At 44.6% G+C, this 26192-nt stretch overlaps 2 protein-coding genes across 6 annotated transcripts in view; one reads left to right on the top strand and one right to left on the bottom strand.

The window, feature by feature from the left end:
* The window catches only part of LOC121591529 (mucin-17), an 88845-nt gene that overhangs the window by 48885 nt on the left and 13768 nt on the right, over positions 1-26192 (top strand). For 4 of the 5 annotated variants that reach the window (XM_041912142.1, XM_041912140.1, XM_041912141.1 and 1 more), the window contains exon 5: positions 23499-24078. In XM_041912142.1, the coding sequence (XP_041768076.1) occupies positions 23944-24078 (135 nt within the window). In that variant the 5' untranslated portion in view covers positions 23499-23943. Of the gene's footprint in view, positions 1-23085; positions 23148-23498; positions 24079-26192 lie in introns of those variants that run through there. The other variant, XM_041912144.1, reaches the window with a different exon arrangement.
* Positions 6873-7581, bottom strand: LOC121591531 (cuticle protein 19-like). The gene is made up of 2 exons (XM_041912145.1): positions 7504-7581; positions 6873-7439 (listed from the first exon to the last, which is right to left on the bottom strand). Exons 1-2 carry the CDS (start codon positions 7510-7512, stop codon positions 7032-7034), a joined length of 417 nt encoding a protein of 138 aa, XP_041768079.1. The 5' UTR covers positions 7513-7581; the 3' UTR covers positions 6873-7031.

The raw sequence follows: 26192 nt of genomic DNA, 5'->3' as shown, positions 1-26192 counted from the left end.
GCCCTCAGCTGCTTAAACCTCTTTTTTTCACCATCCCACAAATGACCCACAAAAACTGCACTGAACCAAATCTCAGTGCATGATTTTTAATGATCCTGCAAAACCTAAACAAACAAACCCACCATTGCGTCTTTCCAAAATAGAAGTACTCCACCCATTAAACGTCGCCCACCCTTTTCCCGTGGCAGCTGGTGGTGCTCAATTTATTATGTTGCTTGCGGGTCCGCATACGCTCACGCCTAGCTCAAGTTCTACCCACCCAAGCGATGGGATGGGGGGGGGGGATAAGGGAGGTTAAAGAGAAGCATAATCTCCCGGTCAACCTTACCAATACTGAACCGAAAGCTAAATAAATCTATCAAGCAATCGACAGCCAAAGCTTCTAAAATCATCTACCCCGGCGATACGAAAGACTTCAACGTGCGACCCACAAGCGGGAAACCCGAATCGCAGAGTTGGAGCTAGGATTTGGACACCAACGAGCGATAGACATGCAAACGGGTCCACTTTTTTGTTTCAAGGGACCCAGTTTTTTTAAAGAGACACACACTCATTCTTACCATTCTCCTGCCGGCGCGAACTTGTCCCACCTGCTGCACAAGTTGCGCAAGAATTTCGCATTCCTAATGGGTGTGCAGAGCGAAAACTGTCCACCCGTCCCGTGGTCGGATTGGTGGTCGTTACCGGCCCTGGGTAGTAAATGCATCCCACATGTCTCACCGGCTGGTGGTGCTTGCTGGTGGTCGCATAAAAAAAACGAACCCATCGATCGATCGGTTTTGGCAAGTGGCTGTGGCAGCTTCACAGATCGCGAGGTAGGTCAATAATTCGAACGGGTTCGGTACATGTGCTGCTCGCGTCCGCTCCACGCAGTCCGTTCACCTACGTGCGGCACGCGGTGGTAGTGCAAGGGTGCGGTGTTGCAAAATAAGTTGCACTGATGTGTAATTGAGTTGAAACCGATTCGACTGAGCGAGATCAGAATGTAATGAGTTCACTTTTTTGCTCAGCAGTGCTAATGGGTTGTTGTGTTGTGCTGTTTGTACTACGATTGATCTTGATCTTTCACAAAATGGAACACACGGTGTGTTTTGTGCTCGAGTTACAATTGAAAGTGAAATATTTGTTTAAAATTTGTTAATGTAAAACTCTTAGACTCGCTTTAAAATATTACCTTTTTATCAATTTCTCAAACCTTTTTTGTTCGTTGTATCTACTTGTTCTGTACTGATATAGTGATATCCTTCCAGCTTAATTAACACGGATAATAATAATCTTCAAATGCAATTGTAGATCCCAAATCCATCTTAAATATATGATCAACAACCCTGCTTCTTCTAAACACGATCAAAACACTGATCTTACTTTCAGATCGTAACTCTGTATCTATTTCAAAGAGAAAATTAATCATTCACTCCATTCACCAATTACTTACTTTTGCCCAATGATACACTCCACACTAAAGCTATTGAAGGCCAATTCACCCCGAAAAACGGTGTAAAATTAATAGTAAATCCGATTGGCAATCACAATCACACCACACAATCAGGCCCCGTACTGATTGGTAGTCTTCGCATCTTCGCACGTGTGCAAATCGCAATCTCCTCAGCCTCTGTTGTTGATTAGCATTTAGATTCGCTTAAGCTTCCATACGTCTTCCCTCGCCACCATCTACCGCCCTTCTCCGCCTGCCACAAGACCACCTGCTCGGAAAGGTATCGAATTTGCCGTTTCCTTTTCCATCACTGCTCCATCATCGATCGCAGCACGCGTCACGATGGCGCCTTCCCACCCAGAGACTTCCCCATCCCGTTTTTGGCGTTGGATGATTGTTTAGCACAGCTTCGCATTTTCCCATGCATCTTACCACACACTCACACACACACACACATAGGGAAACATACGTGCAGTGGAGCCCGTCGGAAGCGAAGCGTTTGTCATGCATGCAATGTCGTCCGCGCTGGCAATGATTCCACGCGAGTGCAACGTGCAAGCGCGGAAACGTGAGAGATTACAACACAGGCCAGGCTGGCAGGTGTGGTTTGGCTGCTGCAGCACCGTTCAGCTTCTGTTCCGAAGCATCAGTGTGTGTGTGTGTGTGTGTATGTGTGTGTGTGTGTTCCGGCATGTTCCTTCAGATTGACAGCAGCTCGCGCCCGGATGGATGGGCGTATCGTGTGCGTGTTTGCTTCTCTCTCTCTCTCCCTGCTTGGTACCAAGCGGGCGTACGGCGCCCTTCAGCGGCCACTGATGCACACACAGGTGAAGCGGAAAATGTAGGTTTCACAGTGCCACCCAATGCCTAATATAAACGGGACAAGGTTAGTGTGAATTGGAAACGGAAATTGCTCACACGGTTGACGTTAGGGCGGGGAATCGGGCGCGCGGATAAGGATGAACGGAATAAAGGGACTTATGCAATTACTTATCTATTATTGGCGTTTCTTTTACTTCCCAATGCGCATTCACGATGGGCAACTATAGCGCCATCGCCAGCGCGTTGCCGGTGAGATGTGAATGAATTATTCATTTAAAAAATTAAACAAACACTTTGCTTTGGGAAGAAACACTTAACGTGCCACTTGTTTCGGTGCGCAACTGTTATGCAATTAATATGTTTTTCAATGTAAGTTTTCTTTTAACCTACTTACAACGTACCCATCAAGCAGGGAAACTGGTACAGCAGTATTTGTTTGATGGCTTCTGCCACCCAGCCAATATAAACCTGCATCCAATTTATTAGCCCTTTTCCAGCCCTTACCACTGTTCCGATTTGCAAAAACTCTCCAGCTACATTCTACCATCGCTCATCGTAGCGGCACAGTTGGAGTGCAACACCGCCGCCATCACTCGAAAGGGCCACCCTTCGCACCCATCGGTATCGGTATAAAACCACAAATTACCCACAGCTTTTAGCACGAACGCTTCAACCCGGCTGCAACCACCGCTAGGGCACTAGGTCAAATCCATCGACCGCACCGGCCCGCGCACCCCGGCAGCTTTCCACCCACCAAACAAAAGCCCACCGTGCAGCTCAAGCGTTATCACCGTCGGGCCGCAGACCGCAACCCCTCGTCCCCTCTCTTCAGGGCAGCGAAGTGTCGAACGGTTCATAAAAATGTGATGTTTATTGCAGCCGACGGATCGACGGACCCGCGCTACGATCGGGTGGTTAAATTAAAGCGCTAATCATAACCTAGAAGCGATGGGACGGTTTAATTCTGGAGATGGCCTGTGCCTGTGTGTCTGTGTGTCGTTTATTTTTGGAATGGATGGGCTGCTCCCAGCTGCCGTGAAGATGTGGACCACACCGTGGAGAACGTCTCTCGGGTGAATGATGCCGTTGATTTCTATTTCCTTGAGGAAGTTATAAATATTTCGATCGTTTAGCGTTAGGATTATAAATTGAGAATAACAACACACGGTCCACACACACACTTACGGTTACCTTTTTTCCACTCATTTGTGGTTCAAGCACATCAATACGTGCTTCTGTTTAACCATGACAGCATCGTAAACAAAACTTAAAGTTGGTAATCTAATGTTAGGATACTTACTAAACGATTACGATACGAAAGCCAAACAAAAAGTGTTCGAATGCACTGATACATTTATAACACAAAAAGAGAGTAAAAACCACTGTTTTGTCATCACAATGTTCTATTGTGACACAAGTTTATTTAATTTTACGTGGATAGATGCAAGAAATAAATTAATGCAGATTTTAAAGGGATAAAACCGAGAAAACTTTCAAATTTTGAAGATATAATTAACTTGGGAGATAAATTATGGATTTTTTTAAATTATTCTATGCTTTTTATGTACAATTGAACCCTTTTCCATATCTGTAGTATTGACAATAATAAGCAAAAACAATGAGAAAATGCACTTAAAAAACTTTAAGTTGTAATAATCCAACTCAAATGTAATTGTAATTCCAATAATCCAACTCAAAACTGCAATTGAAACGTATCAAAAAATTATATCCAACCATATAACCGTATTTTATTACACTTGTCCATAAAACCCTAACAAACGGCACCGACAGCAAGCAACCCGCCTACCACAGCCACGTACCAACCGGGAATAAAATAATGAATTGTTGGTGCAATAAAACTCTTACAGTTCCCTTTTTTGGACCAGCGCAACCCCCCCTTACTTGAGATTGAACCACTCTTCCGGCACACGCATGCTCCCATGGCCGTGCGCGCATAATTTCCCCCGTCCGTTCCCATCTTAGCGGATCCGCGCCGGTTTGATCTGTCCGCCGATCCACGTTTGATGCACGTTCCATCTCGTGTGCTCGGGCACAAACGTAGCACAAACGTGGTGTCGCGCAAGGAACGCATTTGCTGAATGCTTGAAAATCCCCATCTAGCGTTGCATTTGTGTTGCTTGTGGCCACACAAGCGTTCTCACGAGCGCCCGATGTGTGTGCGCATAATCGTGTGAAACGCGACCGATGTTGTTCACTCTCACCCGGCCGATGCGCGCGGTGAAGGCGGCAGCCGTGGCAAAGACAACAAACCGGCGCGCGCACATTATCGTTGGTTCATCTGTCTTCGTTTGGTGCGGGACGATACGGGAGATTTCAGCTTGTGGTGCTTAACTAAGCTGCCCTCAGGGCCGTAGACGATCGATAAAGAGCGAAAGCAATCAGGAAACGGTTGGTGGATGGATTATGCTACGTACAAGGAAGGGGGTGGAGAAGCTCCTTTGGAGAAATATCTGTCATTTGTTACGAACGTACAAGCAATTCATTCGCAGATGGAGAGAGAGAGAGAGAGAGAGAGAGAGAGAGAGAGAGAGAGAGAAGGAGAATGAAAGTTGAGAAAAATAATTGCTTAGACATTTTTTTTTATAAATTAAAAACCAATTCCCTGGCAACTACTTGCATCATATTCAAATGCTCCACCCTGTAGCCCACATACGCACAACCCAATGTAATATGCCCAACCTTGTTTGCAGCCAGTACAAATGTCCGTAAAAAGAAGCAATCAATTGAAATCTGACAGTTTTTTTTTACGTAAAATGATCTGATTTCATCGGGAAACCCCGCTCGTCAACGCCCGATTATCGTGCGCCGGAGCCCACCCAGCTAAACGATTTTATTACAACAACGCAGCCGAAGAAAACGCGACAGCGGCAAACAACAAAACATCACTTTCTAACCGCACTGTACCGGGGTTGCGGGAAGCCACGGGGCAAGGCCGCTAAGTACAATTCAATCACAAAAAGCTGTAACTATATTCTGTCTGTTTTCCCCCCCTTCAAGCCGCTTCAATAAAGGCGAGCCGCGTCCAGGCGAGGGGACATTATTCCGCATCATCATTTGCTCGTTGTGCAACAACGGCGAACAACGATGAACATGGTACGAGATTTGATCGGTTGTGGAGAGGTACAAAGAGAGCGTGTTATGTTTCTCCGCTCCCCCTGGTTTTTTTTTTTTTTTTTTGGGAGGGCTGAAAGAAAGTTCCCAACATTTGTCACACCTTCATCATTGGAGTGCGGCGCGCTGTTTTGGGTGTTTGGGGATCCCGCCCAGCTGTGAGTGCGTAAATCAGTGCCCGCCGTCTGATCGAACACAGACGGGCTCGCTAATCTATTTTCCTGCCCCTAGCTGATGCAAACGAACCTGGAGCAGAAAGTAGTAGTAACATCAGCCAGTTGAAGTACCACTGATCATCAGGTCAGCCGTGTTATGCGTGTGCCGTTAAAGGCAGAGAGAAAGAGCGCGAGCGAGAAACCCCTTGCACAGCGGAAGTGAGCTGCCAATTCAAAAATTAACTACGACACGACGAGCAAACACACAAACATCTGGCGACCATTGAGAAGGTGCCAGCTTACCAGAGGAGGACACGACAGAGCAAGAGCACGAAAAACATGCTTTGACGAACTCCCCACACATATCTTGTGGTCGCGTTTAAATTTGAATACAAAACAAATTATAAACGAATTATGTGCCCTCACACATACAACTGTGAGTGTGTGAGTGTTGTTGATATGGTGTGTATGTTTTTACTCTCTGTATTTTGTTGTGGTTGGTCGCTGCCCTCTGGCACTGGTAACCGCTTTCGCCCCCCCAGTCGGAGAGTAAACTTTTATTTATGATCTCGCAGGTCGGCATCAAAACACCCCGCTGGATATGGATGGTGGTGGACGGCGTGGATGCCCCGAGAAGAGAGATTGCCATTTATTGCAGGGCCTGAAGTTTTTGGAACACCGGAAGCTGGGCCGTGTAGATCGAACCCGCCCGATAGAGGCCCCGTTTTGAGAACGGATCCGCTCAAGCGTACGCAAATTGGCAATCTCGCGCATGGTATCTGCCGCCTTGCTAGATTTATGACTTGCTTTCGTAATGAGAATTTGTCCATTTTAGCAGTGCGGGGTCGTTTTGCATTTGTTTCAACCGCTGGCGCAGGCAATTGAGTAACACCGGATGCGGCAGCTCCTTTTGCGGTGACAGGTTCCATTAAAGACGTTTTTTTATTTGCAATTGAAAACAAATTACTTAGCGGAGACAGTAGCTCATAAAGCTATATACTTGATGTATTAATTCCTGGGAATGGCTTAGTCATTTTTTATGGATTACTAAACTAGTCAACTAGAGTTTTGGTATCTCGATCGGAAGGAATGACGTGTCTTTAGGTGCTCTGCATAATGCTTGATCTAATTGTTTGATATTCCGAAATGCTACGTTCTAGATTTGGACAAAAATGAATATATGCAGATTAGACTGTAGAGGTGGTACCTGGCACAAGTATAAAGAGCATAAAAGAGCAGTGTAAACATTTTATTTTTCTATTTAAGTAATCTTATGAAGGATAAAGTAATACAAAAATAAGTAACTATTACAATGTTCTCCTTACAGATTTAGTACTTCATGTTTAGCAAATTCATTTATTGATTCAAATTTGAAATTAAACAGCAAGTTCCTTGTGCAACTTCAACAAAACATTTATTTAGCAAACTTATACCCTGATCACTTATCACTTTGGTACTGTGGTACCGTCCTTTCGATCTCCAACCGTTTAGAAGTGCTGGTCCAGCTTGCTGTAGCTGTATCCCGAACCATGTCCATATCCTCCATTGTACCCACCGTGATGTCCGTACACATGCGGGTGATAGGCATGGCCCACGCGCTTCACATGCGCCTGGAATCCGTGGTGCTTGTCGGACGTGTACTCAACCACACGCTCCGTACCGTCAGCTTCGTGCAGCGTGTACGCTCCCTTGACGACATCACCGTCCCGATGCTCCCACTGGCTCTTGTAATCGCCGGTGTGCGGGTCCTTTACGCCATACTCGAACTTGTAGCTCGGATGCGAATAGTAGTCATGATGGCCATGATGCTGCTCCGCACCATATCCGAATCCAGCTTCACCCCAGTACTGGGCCGATGCAGCCACAGCCAGACAGGCGACGGTCAGTGCAATGATCTGCAAATACGAATCAAGATTATTTACTAATGCTTTTGCCGGTGTTTACTATACCGCTACAAACCTTGAACATTTTTGCTGGATGTTAAGTTTGGTTGGTTTGGCCGTTTGCTAGTAGTTGTAAGAACGTTAAGCCGTTGACTGATGGTTACTGGTCGGTTTCGGACCGTATTTATATGGCCCTTAGCTTGCCCACCGAGGACGATTGACAGCTGAGTTCTTTACGAAATGCGAAAGTTTTCCAAAGCCCGGTGAAGCAAAACAGCAGTGGCAAGGTTTTTTGAAGAACCATTACACGGTTTCACTAATTTGTGGCACAGCTTTGTGACAGAACGGTTTGTGGTTAGGATCATGCGACGGTCAAATTTTGTGCGCGTGCCAAACTAAACTCGGCATAAGTTAAAGCACGCAACCATTCCGTGAGCTTAGCGTGAGTGAGTTAGCATCACAAGGCTTTGTGTAAATCGATTTTCACCCTTTATTGGTAATTTGATCAAAAATCAAAGTTACAGTTGTTTAAAAAAACTGTACGACGAACGAAATGTCAACAACTGTAGCCTTCAAAAGCATTGCCAAAGCTTGTGCTTTAAAATTGTTTCGCAGTGATAACAGCATAACGAGGAAGTTTTGCAGCTCTAATTTGCAAGCGTTCAATGCCAGCTTCGGTAGCTGAAAGACAACTACATTGTGTTCTATTTTCGCCACAAACAAAAGCCACCATCCCCAGCAATATGTGCTGATTCTGTAACCTAAAGGGGACGAGCGTTAGAAGTTTCACAAAGAACCATCGATGGAAAAAACGGAGTCAGTTGTTATCAAGACAGGAAGAAGTGCACACGTAATTGAAGAAGCACAAAGTTTGTGTAAAATATGGAGATTCAAAGGTCAATGTTTGAGTGAAAGTTATTAGATATAATTGTAAATATAAAAGATCATACTTCAGTGTTATTGTTGGGGATGTTTATCACTCTTTATTATGAGTTTTCATGTAAGTAATTCGAAATATGTCGCAACTTGTTTCCATGCCGATGATCTATTCATGTGGGTCTATTCGTTACAAGCGCAGACTCTGAACCTAAGAGAATATCTAATAGACGCATACTAGAGAATTTTGTATGATTGAGTATTGTAGATTGAATATTGTACAAACACAACAGGATACGTATCAATTTCGTTCTGCAAATATTTGCATTTGCATGGGATGCCATGAAAAAGTTTTTGAAAGCTTTTGTGAAGTTCTGCAAGATACTCCTTCATGATGTTTTGATAACCAAAATAAAGCTATTAATAGAACTGAAACAGCAGTAATAACTATGCATTCAAAAGCCTTAACTCTTAACTTTGGTATGTTCCTAGTATCATTAGGCGGTATCAAGTATCCAAGTATCATTATTTATTTCAAATCAACGAACAAAGTGAAAAGTATTCTTCTAATGTAATTAACAAGACTCGAATTGCTCTCAGTAACAGCATGTGATCACACTAATGCCTATCTTAATGCCTGCTTAAACTTCCATTTTCCATTTCCCGGCATTTCATTTCCTATTGTGCCTACATTATCTCCAAAGCCAAAGTTTTTATTTTGCAACATAAAAACTCACACCCCACCCAAATACTTTCCCTCTTTGCGGGGCTAATTTATCAAAACCATCCTTAAGCGCTAGCGCTAACGATGCTTTCCACACCGTGCGCAAACGATTAATGCTATCTGTGATGATTGCGCAAAGACGAAGAAGAAGAAAAAAACACTTCAAAACGCAAAGCGCAACAATGCTAAATAATTCGATGCTCCTCGCGAGCGCTCAATCAGTCTCAGCCCAAACTGCCCCCCAGGTCTCGTTGGGAAAAGCGAACAAAATCGATATTGGAAAATTACCTCTCATTAGACGTATTTTTTTTTCCTTTTTTTTCTGCTAGCTTTGTTTTTCGCCCGGATTTGGAATCGTCTTCCATCATCCAGGCGATTGGGCGGCATCATGCCATTTAAATGCAGCTAATTGCAAGATCATCTTCCCAGTTGGAACGGTTTTCCAATCCTTTTATTTTCCTTTTTTTCTTCTCTTCGGCCGTGGCACATTCCGCAAATTCATACAAACATGGAATGCGATCTTGCAAATGGCAAAGGTAACAAAGGCAGCTCACTGGCTCTGCTATCATCCTCACGAACGGCGCATAAGTGTGATGATTTTTTTCAAAGGGCAATAAAGGTCTTGGAGAAAAAAACAACAAAGAAAATTGCAAAAATCGATAAACACCTCCATTCGCAGTAGTCACAAAAAGTTTAAAAAAAACGATAATACTCTACGTAAAGCGGTGTTTTAAAAGATGAATTGCTTCCACTTTGTAAACCGAACTGCAAACGGAGTCTGCAGCAGAAGTCTGACAAACAAAACAATGCAAAAACACTGCAAAACTCGTACGTACAAACCAGCTCGCTACGATTATCCATCCGCCTGACATTTGGCGAGACCCAATTAATCACCGCAATCCTTCCAATGCACCACTGTTTTCCCATACTACCACCACCCCAGGCCGAGCAACAGTGGGAAAAGAAACTGCACCGAAAGTGAGTGTAAAATGGGAATTTACAAGGCTGGAAAGGGAATTTGCCATCAACAAAAACTACCCATTGGCATTGGGCTTTTGTTTTGGGGTCCTCATTTCGGCCCGGAACGTTCTTTTTTCCGACAAACAATTCGGAGAAAAAAAGACAATACAAATAAAGCGTACGGGAGTAGGAAGCCAACTAACAAACCACCAACCACCCACTGCTTTTAAAAAGCTCCCACCCATCCCCGGCCCGGTCGGCCATAAAGGCATCTTACAGTGTGGCGGACATTATCTTCGACCCCAAAACACTTTCGTTCATAATCGAGCGAAATTATATAATTGTAGCGTACAAGTGAATGCGAACGAAGTGGAAGAAAAAACCAACACTCACACACACAAAGACACAAAAAATACCGGCAAACTTCCCTCAAAAATACCAAACACAGCTTCCATAAACGAATTATGAGCACACCCGCACACCGCCCTTGCGAGTCAGCCACAACCACACGTGCGCTTAAATACTCTTCGCATTGTTCCGAAAGTGTTTAATGGTAGGTTTTCTGTTTTGTTCGGCTGGCGCGGTGGAAAACCCGCACACGGAGGAAGTGAGTAACCAGCAATCATCTCACGCGTGCCTTTCTTACGTGATATGCTCCACATAAGTTCCCTAAGCTATCAGCCGTCAGACTCCGCTCAATCGACTCTCGATCAATCGACAGCCTTTTTGGGGATCTCGATTAGCAATCGCGATCGTTATCGTTTTGGGCTGCTCCAAGACCGAGCGCGATCGGAAGTGGGTGATAAAGTGGGCCCGATAAGCCTTTCCTTTGATAACAACGTGACTATTTAGCTATCGTTGAAAAACTTCAAAGCCTACGGAGTACATTAGCACGGGAGACGGGGACGACCACCGGCAAAGACGTCGTCGACCCAACACAAGCACCCCCAGCAGTGTACCGGGCAAATAATGATAATGGGTGGGCTAATAATGTTGAGCTGAATTGATCGTAAACATTTGATAAAGCGCGATAATTTCCAATGCCTGAGAACGGCGGGCGGGTAAATGGGGAAGTGAATGTAAAACAGTGCGCCCTTTGCGATGATGGAGTGCATTAGGGCATCGAAGCGAAGGAGTATTCCCGAGAAAGGACCCATTAGTCGCTGTGTGTGTGTGCGATTAGTGGGCTTAACCATGTAAATTTACAATGGAATTAAATGCTATTTGGCTGTGTTCCGTATTGGTTTTGAGCTGCTTTGCCGATGTGATTCAAATGAAAGCTTACATAAATTGAGACTATCTGCTCTTTTATCTTGCTTTCAGGTATTGTAAAAATGGTAATAATTCCCTTTCAAAGTAGCCACCAAATCACACACAAGCACTGCTTATTTCAACCTCCAGTAAAGCACGCTTCATGCGCATGACGACCTTAAAGGTTACCGCATAAACAATTACACCGAAACGGCCAGATAACACAATGCTGCGAAATGGCTTTCCATAGGAATCCCACTCTACTGGGTTCTTCCCTCTTCTCTTTCACCTACCCGCAACTCATTCGTAGGATGGGAAATTAAATCATTGGATAATGAGATAATGAAATGTACTTCGCTATGCGCGCTCGACGGGCGCGTACAGCTCGCCCCAGCTCAAGCCTTGTACACACGTTTGACCGATTTTAATTTAACAAAAAGCACACACTATCAGCCAATGTGTGTGTGTGTGTGGGTGTGTGTGTGCAGCAATGTGCAACAACCTTGGTGGCCTACATTCGTGCCGAATTCGAATCAACCCAGCGCGAGCAATCAACCGCGCGCCACCAGGGTTCTGATTGGTGGTGTTTTAATTAGGTTTCGCCACGACGTATCGGCTCGGTTCCGCTGGGCCAGCCCGAGATGCTGGAGCGGCAAGGTGCAGTTTCTCATGCTATGATGGGGATGTGAAATTCACCTTCGACGGTAAGAAGAACCACCGCCTCGTCCCTTCCTTAAGCGGTGCGATGCCGAGGCCAATTAATGTCTGGATCAATTAAGCTTTGCGTTCGGTGTTGGTGTGGCCTTAGTATGTCGTTAGCATCACTTGGAAGGTCGGGTTGCGTATGTTGCACAGGATTTTTAAAATCAATCAGCTAATGAAATAGCTGTTTAATATTTATAGTAAGCTCCAATTGTGTATTTATCATAAAAGATTACCTTTAACCCATTCAAGATCTATTTTTTCCAATAATAATCCTTTTTTCTATTTTTTATGCTCCTATAAATCGCAATTAATTGTTTGTATTGACACGCTTCGTTTAAATATTAATTCATTTGCTCGTTTTTACTGACTTATCTATAACTCACTTTTCGGGTTGAACAGAATAATTATACCTTTCGACGTCGTTGATCATCGTTGATGGTATTCGTAATTTATTTGTTTTATTTCATACGTTGACGTTAAATCCTTCAAAGAAAGATAACGATAATCAATTATTCTATCTTAAGAGTTAACCTTGTTCCTATGTATTATTTTAAAAACTTTTCGTTAATAATAACTTTATAATAACTGAGAACCAGATTTCCAAAGTGTTCAATAATTTTCTATCAACATCCATATTATATCATCCCTACATCACTCAGGATTATCTAAGAAGGAACTTCTTTTTATAAAACACAAACTTTTATTGAAAATCGTAAAATTAAATAATTTGAAGAGAATTTCAAAGGAAATTCAAGGAATATTTATTTCTCAAAATACCCTAAGTAGAGAAGCAAAACCTAAGTAACCATATTTCTTTACGTCTATATAATCTATTTTCTAAATACAATTCTTCAACATTCTTCATTTAAAATGCTAGCAACCCTCCAGCAATAGTAACACCAATAAATCAGCCCACCTCCAAAAAGGTGCTGAACGTTTAGCGAAATGAATAACAATTAATAACGAGAAAAAACCAAATCACACACTCTAATCGGCGGTTCGATCAAACAACTGCTCCAAACGACAGGTACCAGCAGCAACAAAAATTGAATCAATCAAAACATTAAAGAACGAAACACTCCTCAGGCGTAGAAAGAAAACAGCCTACCAAACAAGCCCTCCGGTGACAGACGAACGATCGAAATCGATCACCGGGAAGGGTGTTACCCGACGAATTAACTGTACGCGAAGCGAAAGCATTCCCCGAAACCCAACCCACCTTAGAGCTGATCCATCCAACTACAGAGACACTGTGAAAAAAGGCCGCTGGTCTGGGTGGAAAGGTGTGAACACTCATTAAAGCAGCCCTTCGCTTGCGGGAGTAGCGGGATGATCTCACTTTCGCTGCACGATGCTCTGGTTTTTTTTTTCTTCTTCCTAACGCAACCGGCAGCATTTTCCCGCCATCGAATGGTCTTTCAAACACCGCGGCAAAGGGCCAGACGATCGAGTTTCTCACCATCGATCGTGCACATCATGTTGGTAGTTGTTTTTTGTTCGGAAGCTTTTCCAGCTTTCAAACACCTTTCTGGGTGGTTTTATTACTGCCTTCCTGTCCTAAGCCCGACCATTAATCGCGATTAGTTCACAGCTCACGTTAGTGACCTTTCGTGCCGTTTGTGTTGTTGTGGTTTTTTTGTGTGGTCTCCACCTCAAAACCACGGTGGGAAAACGCTAAAAAGCCGAATTGATTCGTTGTGTGATCGACCAGACATTGCCGATTGTGCCAAGCTGCTTGGAGCTCTATTAATAGCAAACGATCATCAGCTCCCAGGAAGGATTGCGAGCGCAAAAGAGTGTCCATTGCAGCGCAAGCCTACGCATATGCCCAACACTCCACCAAGTGACGTCTTCACACCCTGTCGGATGTCGTTGACCCTTGCCGGACGCAGAAAAAGGGACCGTTTTGGGCATTGCAGAATTTGCAAACCGGAAATTCCACTTCCAACAACACCAAGCCACGCAAGACGGTGTGCCCGTGACACAGCGCTACAAGCGTGTATGGATTAATTTGTACGGCAGTGCATTTTGTGCGCGAAAAGGTTCTTCCTTTCTTAAGAACCACACTGCTCCCTATCGTGTCTGCATCTTCGTATCGATGCTGTGGCCCTGGAATTGATGGCGCTGGGACTTCGGAGCTTGACCAGCGTATCGATCGAAGTGTCGTGGGCGCTTCCCCGCCCCAGGTGGATGGAATCCGTTGCCATCTCGATGCGCAACGAGCATCGCAAACTTGGCTCCTCTCCCTTCGCAACGCAGCGAAGAGGAGTACTAAAGAAGGTGGAGAAGAATTTTCACCATAAAATCATACCTCCAACAACTCGAGCCGAAGTGCCGGAAAAGGGGAGAGCGAATACATTAACCAGAACCTGTTCCAGCCCTGACCAAACCGCTCACGTGTGTGTCTGTGTGTGTGTTTGTGCCGATGATGCGTCATGCGAACTTCACATTGAAATGGAGGGCTCTTGGAGCTTCTTCTTTAAGCTCTGTCCAATTGACTCCCCAAAAAAAACACTTGACTCCATGAAGCATCTTTGCGATGTGAGGTCCCGAAAAGACAAAAATCTGCACACCATTCCCCAAACAACGCTCAACAAACGGTGTGGCCTTTTGAACTCATCCGCGTTCTCCAGGGAGCCCCCAGGGCGGTTTGCATTTGCAAACTCTGCGCGCCGCCTGTCATTTCGGCCTGCACCTTGCGGCCTACACGGCCGGTGCCATTCGAGCGGTAGTAAATTATGACTCCACCGTGCTACTTGTGTGCGCGCATACACCGCCTCGCTCTCCAGAACGGCATCGACAGCGACAACGACGACGTCGCGACACCTACGAAACGTGCCGTATGTGCCGGTTGCACACCTTCCGGTTTCGCTGCGTTCCCGGGAGCGAGACGAGCTGTGCAGCAGCAGCAGCAGCGTATTTGCCACCCCTATTCCCTGTCCCTGAGAGCCATTGCCTTTGGTTAGTTTTGCGCTACCCTTCAGAAACGAAGGCGGTAATTACGGTGGCGTTGCAGCGGCACAGCTACGCCTCTGTAGTGGCGCGCGCGCGCGTTGGTTTCGCCGCGTTTTGCCGTGTGTTTGCGTTGTGACATCCTGTTCCGTGCGCCCGGGCCGAACGAAACCCGGACAGCCCGGTATGAAAGGGTGGTTTTGTTTTTGCTGATTTTTTTTTGCATACTTTTCTTCATTTTTTATGGCTGTATGTGGCGCGCTACGTACGTACGGCAAGTACTTTGCTAAACAATTATCTCAAATAGGCCACTTGCGGAAGAAGGTTAGCGAGAATGGGGATGTTTGCTGTTGCTGCAGCCCAGGTTGTGTGTTCACTTTCCACCTGCCTCGTTTACGAAAAGCAGCTTGTGTTAAGTTAATTAAACCTCAAACGCTTCTGAAAGTGACTCCGGTTCTTTACTACGGCTCGGAAGGAATGGGAAGCGGGTGCACGATGCCCTCCGTGAAGCAGACGAAAAGACACGTTCATCAGGCATTTCTGTGCGAAGAATGCATTCAATATGAGAAGCTGAACGAAGCAGCAACACGTTGTTCATTATTTTTGGTTAGCAGCTGGTTTATGGTACAATATAAATGGGATAAAAGTAATGGCGTTTATGATATGAAATGTTTTGATCTTGCTCCGAATACTCAAATAAGAGAAGAACTACAAAACATAACAAGCGCAGATACGTCGTGTTCAATCCACTTAGATAGATTAGAGTGTTCTCGGATGTAGCAGACATGGCCCAATCCAGTCCATGTCGAGTAGTCTAATTGAACGAGGTCGAGATCGTATGTTCTATCACATCATTCGGCGGAAGAGTGCGTTTTGTGAGGTCCAGAAAGCGTGGCAGAGATCTTTATCCCTTATAAATTCCAGGGCTCTTGTGAATCGTAGGATGCATCATTTTGCAATATTCCTTCTGGTAGATAAGTTGATATGCGTTGCTCTGCATGATTCTTGTAAGAATGCATAACATTGTAAGGATCTCGTCCATGTTAAGCTGTGCTGTTTCATCCAACAGCATTGCACATTCATTCCGGTCATTTCATTAGGGATGAGAAACATAAACTTTGAGGGTAACCAGCCCATCCAGGCAATCCTCATGATGATGACAAACATTAGCACCCCGGTGCCACAAACTCCAGAAATGTTACTACAAAACAAGTCTCACAATAACACCCCAGTCTAGTCCAAACTAGCCACAAAAGTCTAGCAACAAAAATGAAAACTGGTATTTTGGATGATTCCAGTCTGAAAAACATCAAACGAATAGTATATTTGATCCTCGTTTTCCAATGAGATAAACAATAAGAGCTTTATGGTACGAAAACACAATTATTGAAGAGCCTGCTCAGACTGTAATCATGTCACTTCAATGTACAAAACAATCCCATTTTTAAATGTCTTTTCAATTCAGCTTTAACTGATCTTCCAACAGCAATCCACCAAATGAGCTTCAGACTGCTACTTTATGAATGTGGTCAATATTAGCTGACAAGATTATTCCGTAAAAAACTAATTAAGTTTATTTTTGTAACTGTCAAAATCACAATATTTGCATGAACAGTTGCCACACTCGACTTCCCCTGTATTTATAGGTCACTGGACCATGTTACTCAATGCTTGTAAGCGGCACTACTTCCCCTCTCAGTTAAAAGGATCAATATTTTGCTGCACTTCTTTTCGGTAACTTGAGCCTAAGCACCCGGTCCGGTGCTGGTCCGCTAACCCGGTTTTGTGTTGTTTTGCCTCTGTAAAACTGTAAAACAACAACAGCTACAACTTTACACTCACACAGCGGCTGCTAAGGGTGCTGCTTCTTTTCTGGTGGAAAACTTCCCCACCCATCACCCCACGTGCGTGGAAAATAAAACAATGCACTAAAAAAAGGCTATCCCTCCCGCAACAGCCGCATGGAAGCAAAATATAATTTTTCCACTTTCGTCCATTACACAACTTCTCCATGGCATCGGACAGCATCGGTTCAGCCAAATAAATAATAAAAAGCAGAAATGTAACCAACCGCCGGCCACCCCTGTCGGGACGCAAACCGCTGCGAATTGTTACGCAGAAAAACGCACAGAGGAGACGGGGAGGGGGATTTAATTAGAGCCGCAAATAAGCCGAAACAAGACGAGACAAACGTCTCGTCCCGTCCGTTGCCCGTTATGAGAGTTAAGTTCGCGGCAGGTTGCTCCACTCCAAACACAAGCACAGGTGTTAATTTTATCCATAGATTCGTGAATAATTCACATCGAACAATTGGCGACACGTTGCGATGGCGAATAAAGTCGCACGGATTGATACACTAATCGTCGTGGTAAAAGGTGTAAATCGAAGGAAAGTGGCTTGCTAAGTGGATTTAGCGGTTAGATTCATGTCCGATGTGAGTTAACGAGTTTATTCCGCGCTTAATAATAACTAGCTTTAGGCGAAGGGCGGATTTTGTTTGTCTAATTTCCCACAAAAAAAACCCAACAAAAGTCACTGCCAAAACATGCTAAGCATTCCCGGAAACGATCACCGCTGATCGCAAAACCATAACACAGACAAAATAGTGCAAATTCCACTTTTTTCACTAAAAGCTACATCATCTAATGTAGATGGAAAGCCAAAACACAAACAACAGACGGTTCATAATAACAAAAATACGCTCACAAAGCAAAAGTAATTCAAGCATTCCTTTCACGTTCCGTCTGATGCCATTGCATTTCATTTTATAGCAATTTTTTATGGCCCAAACATGCAAAAAAAAAAAACAAAATTATAACCAACACCCCATCCCGAAAGAAAGAAAATGCGTTTTTGCACCCCGATAAAGTTACACCCGTGATCGTTCCGGCTGACGTGTTCTTTACCGCACAAAAGGAGGAGGATCTTTAATTTTTCATTACGGTTTTCTGTTCGCACATTGTACTTTAATACATTTCTTTCTTTTGAATAGTGAATTTTCTTTCTTTGATTTTCATTTCATTGAAGACGGTTTTTTTTTTATTTTAATTGATTTTACCCACATAAATCTTGCCCCAAGTGGATGCATCCGTTTCTGGTTTTTGGCCAGCATCATAAACAAAAACTTCACCTCAGAAACAAAATAATCGCTTGAAAATGTTTTGTTTTGTGTTTTCATTTTCCACCGCCTGGTGAGGTTCTGCTCTGCCGTATTGCTTGTTTTTCCACCCGTGACCAGGTGTGAGATGGAATAAGTTGTTGTGTGAAATGGTGAAATAAACTAATAATTCGGAAAGTATTTATCGAAGAGAGCAAAGCACCAAACCAACACACAAAAGAAAGAAGAAATCAATGTAAACACATAATAGAGAAGGGATAAAAGGAGCTGGCAAAAAGGGCAAAACGGATGGAAAAACTTTCCTCCAAAGTCATTATCCTCTAATGAGCGCCGAGGGATGGTGCGCGCAAAAACTTGCGCAACTCACACACACACGCGCTGCCCCTGCCAATCAATCGCTGCCCCAAAAAAGGGAACGCAGCTTAGCCAATAGCCAATAGCATGTGTGTGCGCCCCAAACAATGGCTTACGGGATGTGTTGTATGTGCGCCCTTTTTTGTGTGCTGTTGTTGTTGTGCCAAATTCTGCGCTTGATTAAACGAAAGTGAAAATTCGATCGATTGTGGGTGATCTCGGGCAGCAAAAAAAAAAACAAACATTCGCTTCACGATATCGCTCTGATGTTACGAAGAATTGCATGGTTGCCCTACATTGTGACAGATGGGGAAAAAATAGGATTTGAAGTTTTGCAATCACTCCACATCAATTACATAAATATCGAAATGTGTAAGTGGTTTCTTTTTTGCGGAAAAAATAATCAACAATTATGACAGCCGTGTTTGATCGATTAGGTACACTTTTCCCCATCAGCTACGACACCCATATTTGTGATATCAGGTGACACAATTGTGATATCAATTCAAGTGCGAATGCCTTCATTTGTTAATACATTCAGTCTGAAGCTATTAGAATACCTTGTTTACCTATATGTTCATTGGTTCGGTGATAAGGTTTAACGCTCTTCCCTAATCACATTATCTCCTGCTCCCTGTAAGGCAAAACTACTTCCAATTTAAAACACAGCTCCCGATAGTTATTCAATTATTTTAACTAAAAACCCCATTAAACAAATGAACTCAATTGAATCATTTTCCCACCTGCTCAACTGGGAAAACTTTCAACCAAACCACTTCCCCTCTTGCTTGCTGTTCCTTTGCTTCCTCTTGAAAGTACACACACACACAGAAACGGCTCGTTTAACGGGTAAACTGTTCCCCAACAACTTCTGAAGAAGAGGGGGAGGAGGAGGTCAAGCACAACACCCCCAAACCGCAACCATCATTACATAAATCGGTCGCTACGGGCCCTAAACCGTTTAACTGGCCACTCGTTCCAGTTCGAAAAGGGTCGGCTAAGCTCGAACAGCAACAGCAACAAAAAACGGATTCCCTTTGAATCGGATCCATTCAGAGTTGGAGGCGACTCTTGAACTAGATCTCGTCACTTAAGCTGTGAGGGGCTTCTTTCTCTTGCTCTGTTCGTTACACGCCATTCCTTTCCCTTCTCGAGCACTGTTCAATACAGCCCGCTGATCAGATGACGATGATCGTAGCAGATTACTTCCGGACGTAATTATTTGCTAACCGTTTTGCGCTGTACCCTTCCCTCGAGTCCATCGAGGTACATCGAGCCCGATTTGTCGGTCTGTCTGAGCGATTGGGTTGAAGTAGCAACGAACACAAAAAAATAGAAGTAGCTGCAGCAGCAGCAGCAAACCTGATCGTGATCAGGGCTTTGCGCGTCTCATCAACTACTGTGTTGATGCTGCCAGCAGCAAACGAGCAAACTGTGTAATGCTCGACTTCCTTGCCAAACCCTTGCTGTGGCTGGTTTTTGCTGCCTGCAAGTTCCATAACAAGCGATAGGCTTAGATCACCTGTCCACTTGCGACGGGGCGCGATCGTCCAGCAATGTCCAGCAGCCGATACGTTACCGATCGCTAAGTCTTACTCGCTGGGGCCGGCTGTGGCCTTTTCGGTTGTGCCCAATACGGCACAGCCGGCGGATAAGTTTCGCGCGTGGCAACACAACCGCAAACGCGGCGATATCTAAGCATAGCTAAGTTGTCCGAATTGACTTCCCTTTTCTGAAGGGGAACCTAGCGAGTCCGATCGAGTACCAGCGAGCACGGAAAGGAATGGAGACGCATCCTCTCCAAGCAAAAGCAAACCAAACACACATCAGCACACAAAAGTCGTGCAGTCGGCAAGGTCAAACACAGAGCACAGAGCGACAGGCACCCTGAAATGTGGCTCCATTTGCCCATCGTCACCCACTGCCTCCGCTCGGTCCACGGGTGACAGATTTTCTCAGCAATAGCAAGCGACTACGCGATCCTTAGCGATCTGGCAAGGCAATAGGTACCATTTATGGTACTTTGACCATTTGGAGCTCCTCCAAACAAACAAACAAACAGCCCCATGCTATGGGTGCGCGCAGGGTCGTCACCTGAGGCAGACATTGTGCAGTGTATTCTGTTCCGCATTGGAAAACGACGGGCGGGCTAATGGTCGCCCTGAAGGTCCCGGCACGGATATTGTACACCGAAATTAATTTAAATTTTCAACCACACTCCACCTTCACTGAATTGGTTTCCCTGTGGACAGTTCAATTTATAGCATGTGTAATACATTCCTTAGCGCAAGTAATGCACTCTTTGCGGCTCTATTTCACACCTCACGCAAGTTTACGAGTCTCCACAAAACGATAATTGTCTTACCAAACATTCCCAACCGCACCGAACGGTATTCTAATATGGACGACGAGGAGCCAATGTGCTTCGAGAAAGGGAGCTCCAACACTGAGCCAATCAAACACGCAACTTCTAACTGTTCGCCAGACACTAGCGACAGTCACCCTTCGGGGAGGACAGAAACTTGTTCATTACGTTCACTGAACTGCCCTTTTCTGGACGGGGTTGCCGATCATGATCTGACGCCATCGCCGGTGCCTCAAGTCCAAGTCAGACTTAGACCCAGACGAGCCATAATTAATTCATAAACAAGTGAAGGTGCTATGCACACCTCTAGTCGCGGTAATGGCTGGGCACCTGAGAAGGATACTGTCCTATCGGTTGGACTGACGAATCAAACACCGAACAAGTGGGTGCAAATTGCACCAAAGCAGAGACCTGCTGGAACTGGTATTGGCAACTGGACGTACCTCACGATTTCACTAATGATGCGCGGTCAGGTTGCCTAATAAAACTTTGGTTCATTCTGATGGTGTTTGGGATTGAGATGAAGCACGGGTGGTGGCACTCCCGTCGGTGCTGCCTGCGGGTTGGGCTATCTTTCGAGGTCATCTGAAGGTCATCAGCGCTCCCAAAGGCACGACGATGCTTCGGCATGAATTCGCACAATTGCACAAGTGCCGCTTGAGATCGAGATGCGGGGTTTTTGTTTTTGACTTGTTAGGCGCCAAGTAACTCTGAGATCTTGAGTTCTCAATTTAAGCTTTTTTTTATTTAAAAGGTTATAAGTGGTGTACGACCAAATATATAAACAAGTCCTTGGAGCATCATTAGAGAGACGATTGTCGATTTAGACGTGCTATTATCCCTGCTATGGACCAACAATATCCCCTATGTCTTTGAGTTGACTAGAGCAACTCCACAAGAACCTCATACTAAAATGTATTCCCTCGAACTTGTTTGCCGTAAAAACGCATAATCATGCATGTTTCATATTTGACCTACACAAACTTCCACCCAACAACACCAACCTTCGGCTTTGCTGCCCTCCTCCATTGAACATCCTTCTGCTCCACCAAGCAAAGATCACCCGTGGAGTCACCCGAAAACGGGCCTTTTGGTTTGCCTTTTGCTCTGCCGCCTTTATTGACATCACTCCAGCAGCAACCTTCAGCATCTCCGCGTGTACCGTGTAGCTTTGTACCAAAATCAACTAATCAAACAGTACCGCGACAAACAGTACAGTGTTTGCCAATACCCATGACGGTTAGAGCCGTTCCACTTTTATACCCGTTTAGCAGTGCCTTCATTTTAGTCTTTACCCCGAGTTCTATCGCGTGGCACGATGATAGATTTCGAAAGCAAACTGGCCCCAAAAATAAACAATCCACCGGTACCCGTGCTGTGCGAAAACTAGCATCGCAATGGTAAATGGGAGCAAAACATACATCCCCAAGCCCACTGGCAGCAAAGTAAAAGCCGAAACCGAAAACGGCACTCGCCTGTCGCATACCTCGGTTGCCATTTTGACGGTGCGTGTCCACCGAACGAGAAGCTTGATAAGTAACATTAGCACATACGAATCACCCATGGTGTCTTTTCAAATTCGCACCTAAACGTCCGAGGAAGCGATGGGACAGGGGAGCAGCGGCAAATCTTCACCGAAACAAAGCAGCCCACAGACCGATATGCCGAGAGTGAGAAATAAGTGGCTATAGGGAGGAAAAATTAATATTCATGACTTGGCTGGTTGTTTATTTTCGGACACGGGCTCCTCGGGATCAACTGTTAGAGAGCCGCGCCAGCAGTTCAAGAAGATGGAAGAGCTGCCGTGGCCACCGAGATCGATTTTAAAAGCCTCCGAAAGACGCCGTGCGACAGCTTTGCCGAAGCTGTGCAGATCTAGCGGCCGGCATCATGGGTCTAGCGTGCGCGCAAACATTAAATATTTACCCAAACGGACACGGTTGTCAGGTGGTTTAGCTAGCGGACGATATCGCAAGTGTGATCGTGTATGCAAAACCCAAAACCAAGGGAACCGACAGAGGAAGACAAAAAATAAGCATCCAAAAATCTGCCCCATACATGCGACAGCGGGGTTCGTCGCTTGGGGTTCGTGGCTGTAGGTAGCATTGTTGTCTTTCGTTTGCCTATCAGCAAACTGCGGGAGGAATGTTCGTTACAAATTACGTCACCAAAAAAACCCCCCTCGATGCTCGAAGGATCGATCGAGGAGTTTGATTCTGCTTTCGGTGGTGATGATGGTGGTGGTGATGCTAGCCTGTTCGTGAAGGTCTTGTTTTGCTTTCCTTCTTCCTCGCATTCATCTTTTTCGGGAAGCTGCTAGATAGAAATGTGCTTGACGGTTGGTACCGAACGAATCTGCCACCGGACGGGCGGTCAGTTTTTGGCAGCTCGTGAGCGTGATCGGTCGTATAGCAGGTAACTGAGGTTAACAGGCAACATTCGCAGCATCTTTCTTTGAAAACAAAATAATGTAGAATAATAATGTTTTTATTGGTCACTTAAAAGGTCTCTATAATTTAAAGCAAACAACCAGTACACGTTAAGAATTTGCTCACCATTTAATGAGCCATCGTTGTGCCACCCGCGATCTAGGTCAAGCGCGCGGTGGTTCGCAATATGGGGCCATCGGCCTCCTTTCCACTCGGCTCACAACCAAAACAAAGAATGCACAAGCGAAACCCAGCATAGTCCATCCCCTTACCCCATCTCACGCAAAGGTGCTCATTTGGTCTAACGTTTTGATTGCCTTCCCCATTCCCATTTCAGGCTGAGCAGATCCGATCACCCAGAGTGGAGCACTGCCAATCGACTCCGCCACGAAACCCGCGCACTGATCCTTACCGAAGCCCGGCGCGCACAGTGATATAGTGATACCACCTTCGCCCGAAGGGTGGGTTGCGGTGTGGTTCGCTTGCTGTGCGCTCTAATGATACGCTATCGAGTATCGGAACGCAACCATCGGCGAGGGATCACCGCGTGCTGATAGCAGCAGCAGCAGCAGCAGCAGCAACATCAGCAAAAAAACGAGCGGACGCAGGGCAACATTAATCATTCGGAACTGGGGCTCTCCCTGGCCTGGCCGCCGAAGGGTTGCCGCTAGTGTACGCGGCGTCGATTTATTTACTGCGTGCACCGAACGGGAGGAAAGAAATTTAGAACGGGCGCAACGGAGCAACCAGATATATGCCGATCGACACCGATCGCCTCCAGGATGAGCACGAACTCGCCCGGAACGCCGAAGAAGTGCCGGCTGATACTGCAACAATGTCTCGCGATCCAGCTGACCAAGCCGGGCAACCCGCCCGAAGACTTCTGGATGTACGACAGTGGCTACACGATCTTTCAGGTAAGATCTCCCCTTTTAGACTCCCTCAAGCAAATGATTTGTGTCTGTGTGTGTGTCTGTTTGTGATTGGTAGTTGGAGCTGGAGAGATGATCGCGATCGGTGCAATTTCCACCGATTGGATACGATCGTGTATGGGTTGGAAGGTGTTTTTGTTTTATGGTGCGACATGACGTGTGCAGTGATTGCATTTCTGCTATGCCAATAACCTTTCTTTCTTATCTGGTGTATCGGTGTGCTTGGAATTGTTTTTAGTGTGGTGAAAAGAAACCGGCATAAGCTGCAGTTCAATTCGCATATAAGTTCAGCTTTGATGATTTGAGTGATTTTCATAAAATAAGAAAAGGAATGTTTGATGCTGTCGTAATTTAAATCAGATCCTTTCCATTTTTGGACTGCTGAAAAGCATGGGTAAACTATGAGTTGTATTTGATGGTGTACATTACATTTGCTGAAGCTAAAATATAGCTCTTGTACCTCATCTTGTACCTCTTTAAGGCATCGAGTATCTCAGTGCATCTCAACTTTTTTCTCCAATTTCTCCTATTTTCGTTCCATTGTCATCAAATGCTTTCAAAGTAATGGCTTTGTATAGAAGGTTTCACTAAGATTTCAACTTTTTATATATTGAACGATAAAATAATACAGTGAAACTCCACATCACGAGTACACCTTATAACGAGTTTTTCACACAACGAGCTAATCTAAATACTCAACAAACGAGTTTAATCTCGCCTAACGAGCAATATCATTTGTGTCCAGGATACATTTAATTGGAGCTTATCTAAAATCTAGCTCACGGTTGATTAATATTGAGAATTGAGGCAAATGAGTTTCGATACTAAGAATCGTTTCATGTAAAACTATTGCCAGAAGGAGCAGTGTCGTATTATTGGGCACAAGTGAGTGGTATATTAACCGTTCGTTGCATTTTGATACTAAGATTTTATCACAATTTGTTAGTATTATGAAGACATTTTTCAGTTTTTCAGCTGCATGTATGCTCTTTCTAACAGCACATCTTCGGTCTTGGAACCAATTATTTCCCTTTTCAAATGATTTATATGAAAAATAATCTCTCAAATTACGAGAGTTTCGCATAACGAGTTCATACAGGGTTCCACTGTATACTTAATGCAATACTCTTAAAATGTATCGCTCATGTTACAGGGTTTCCCACGATTTATTGGTCGGTTCCCATCAATTTTTGGTGGGTTCCCATATTTTTTTGGTGCGTTCCCACGATTTTTGGCCGTTTCCCAGAATTTTTTGGTCCGATTGTATTGATATCAAATCGGAAAATACCAATAAATTATAGGAACGAACCAAAAATCTATGAGATACGACCAAAAAATCGTGGGAACGCACCAAAAAATCATGGAAACTGACCAATAAATCGTGGGAAACCCTGTATTACACAATATTACATCGTGTGACAGTCTTGAGATGAGCAATGTCTGTTAGAAACTCTTTAATTATATATTAAATGCTTCGAAACACGTAGAATGTCTTTGATTTAGATACAAGAACATTGTAAAGAAATAAATCTAAAAGTATCTATATAATCAAATGACCTTTAATGAAAAATAGGCAAAGCAATACATTTCTTACTCAAAACTTATCTATTAAATATTTGATCACCTTTAAGATAATTTTGCTTTTCTTTGCAAAGCTAGTAACTCGGAACAGCTGATGCATCATATTAGCCCAAGCCTAGCTAACCTTGCTATTCCTTCAAACTTCACTTTTATCCTTGCAAGCTAATTAAAACATGCTCGTCACTTTCTCCTTCAATTTAAAATAGACCCGTTAGGTCTACCACCCCAACAACCCGCCCCTCATCTTGAACATGTTTCCCACAAGCCAAAAACGATCTTGCGCTTGTGCTCTTCGCAAGCAAGCTTATCAAGAATGCAAATCGCTTTCATCAGTTGCACCACCTCACCCAGCTGCATCCTACTGCATCCCAGCTTACGGGGAAAGTGATCACACTTCTGCCTCAAGATTCATCCCCCCCCCCTCTCCCCACCCCAGCATGAAGTGACAGAATAAATTATGCAATCCGGTTCCCTTCGTTAACTACCCTCCAGTCCTCTAGCACCCTCCAGTTCCATCC

Source organism: Anopheles merus, chromosome 2L (assembly GCF_017562075.2).
Source record: "Anopheles merus strain MAF chromosome 2L, AmerM5.1, whole genome shotgun sequence".
Classification (NCBI taxonomy): domain Eukaryota; kingdom Metazoa; phylum Arthropoda; class Insecta; order Diptera; family Culicidae; genus Anopheles; species Anopheles merus.
This window is presented reverse-complemented; position numbering and strand designations above follow the sequence as displayed.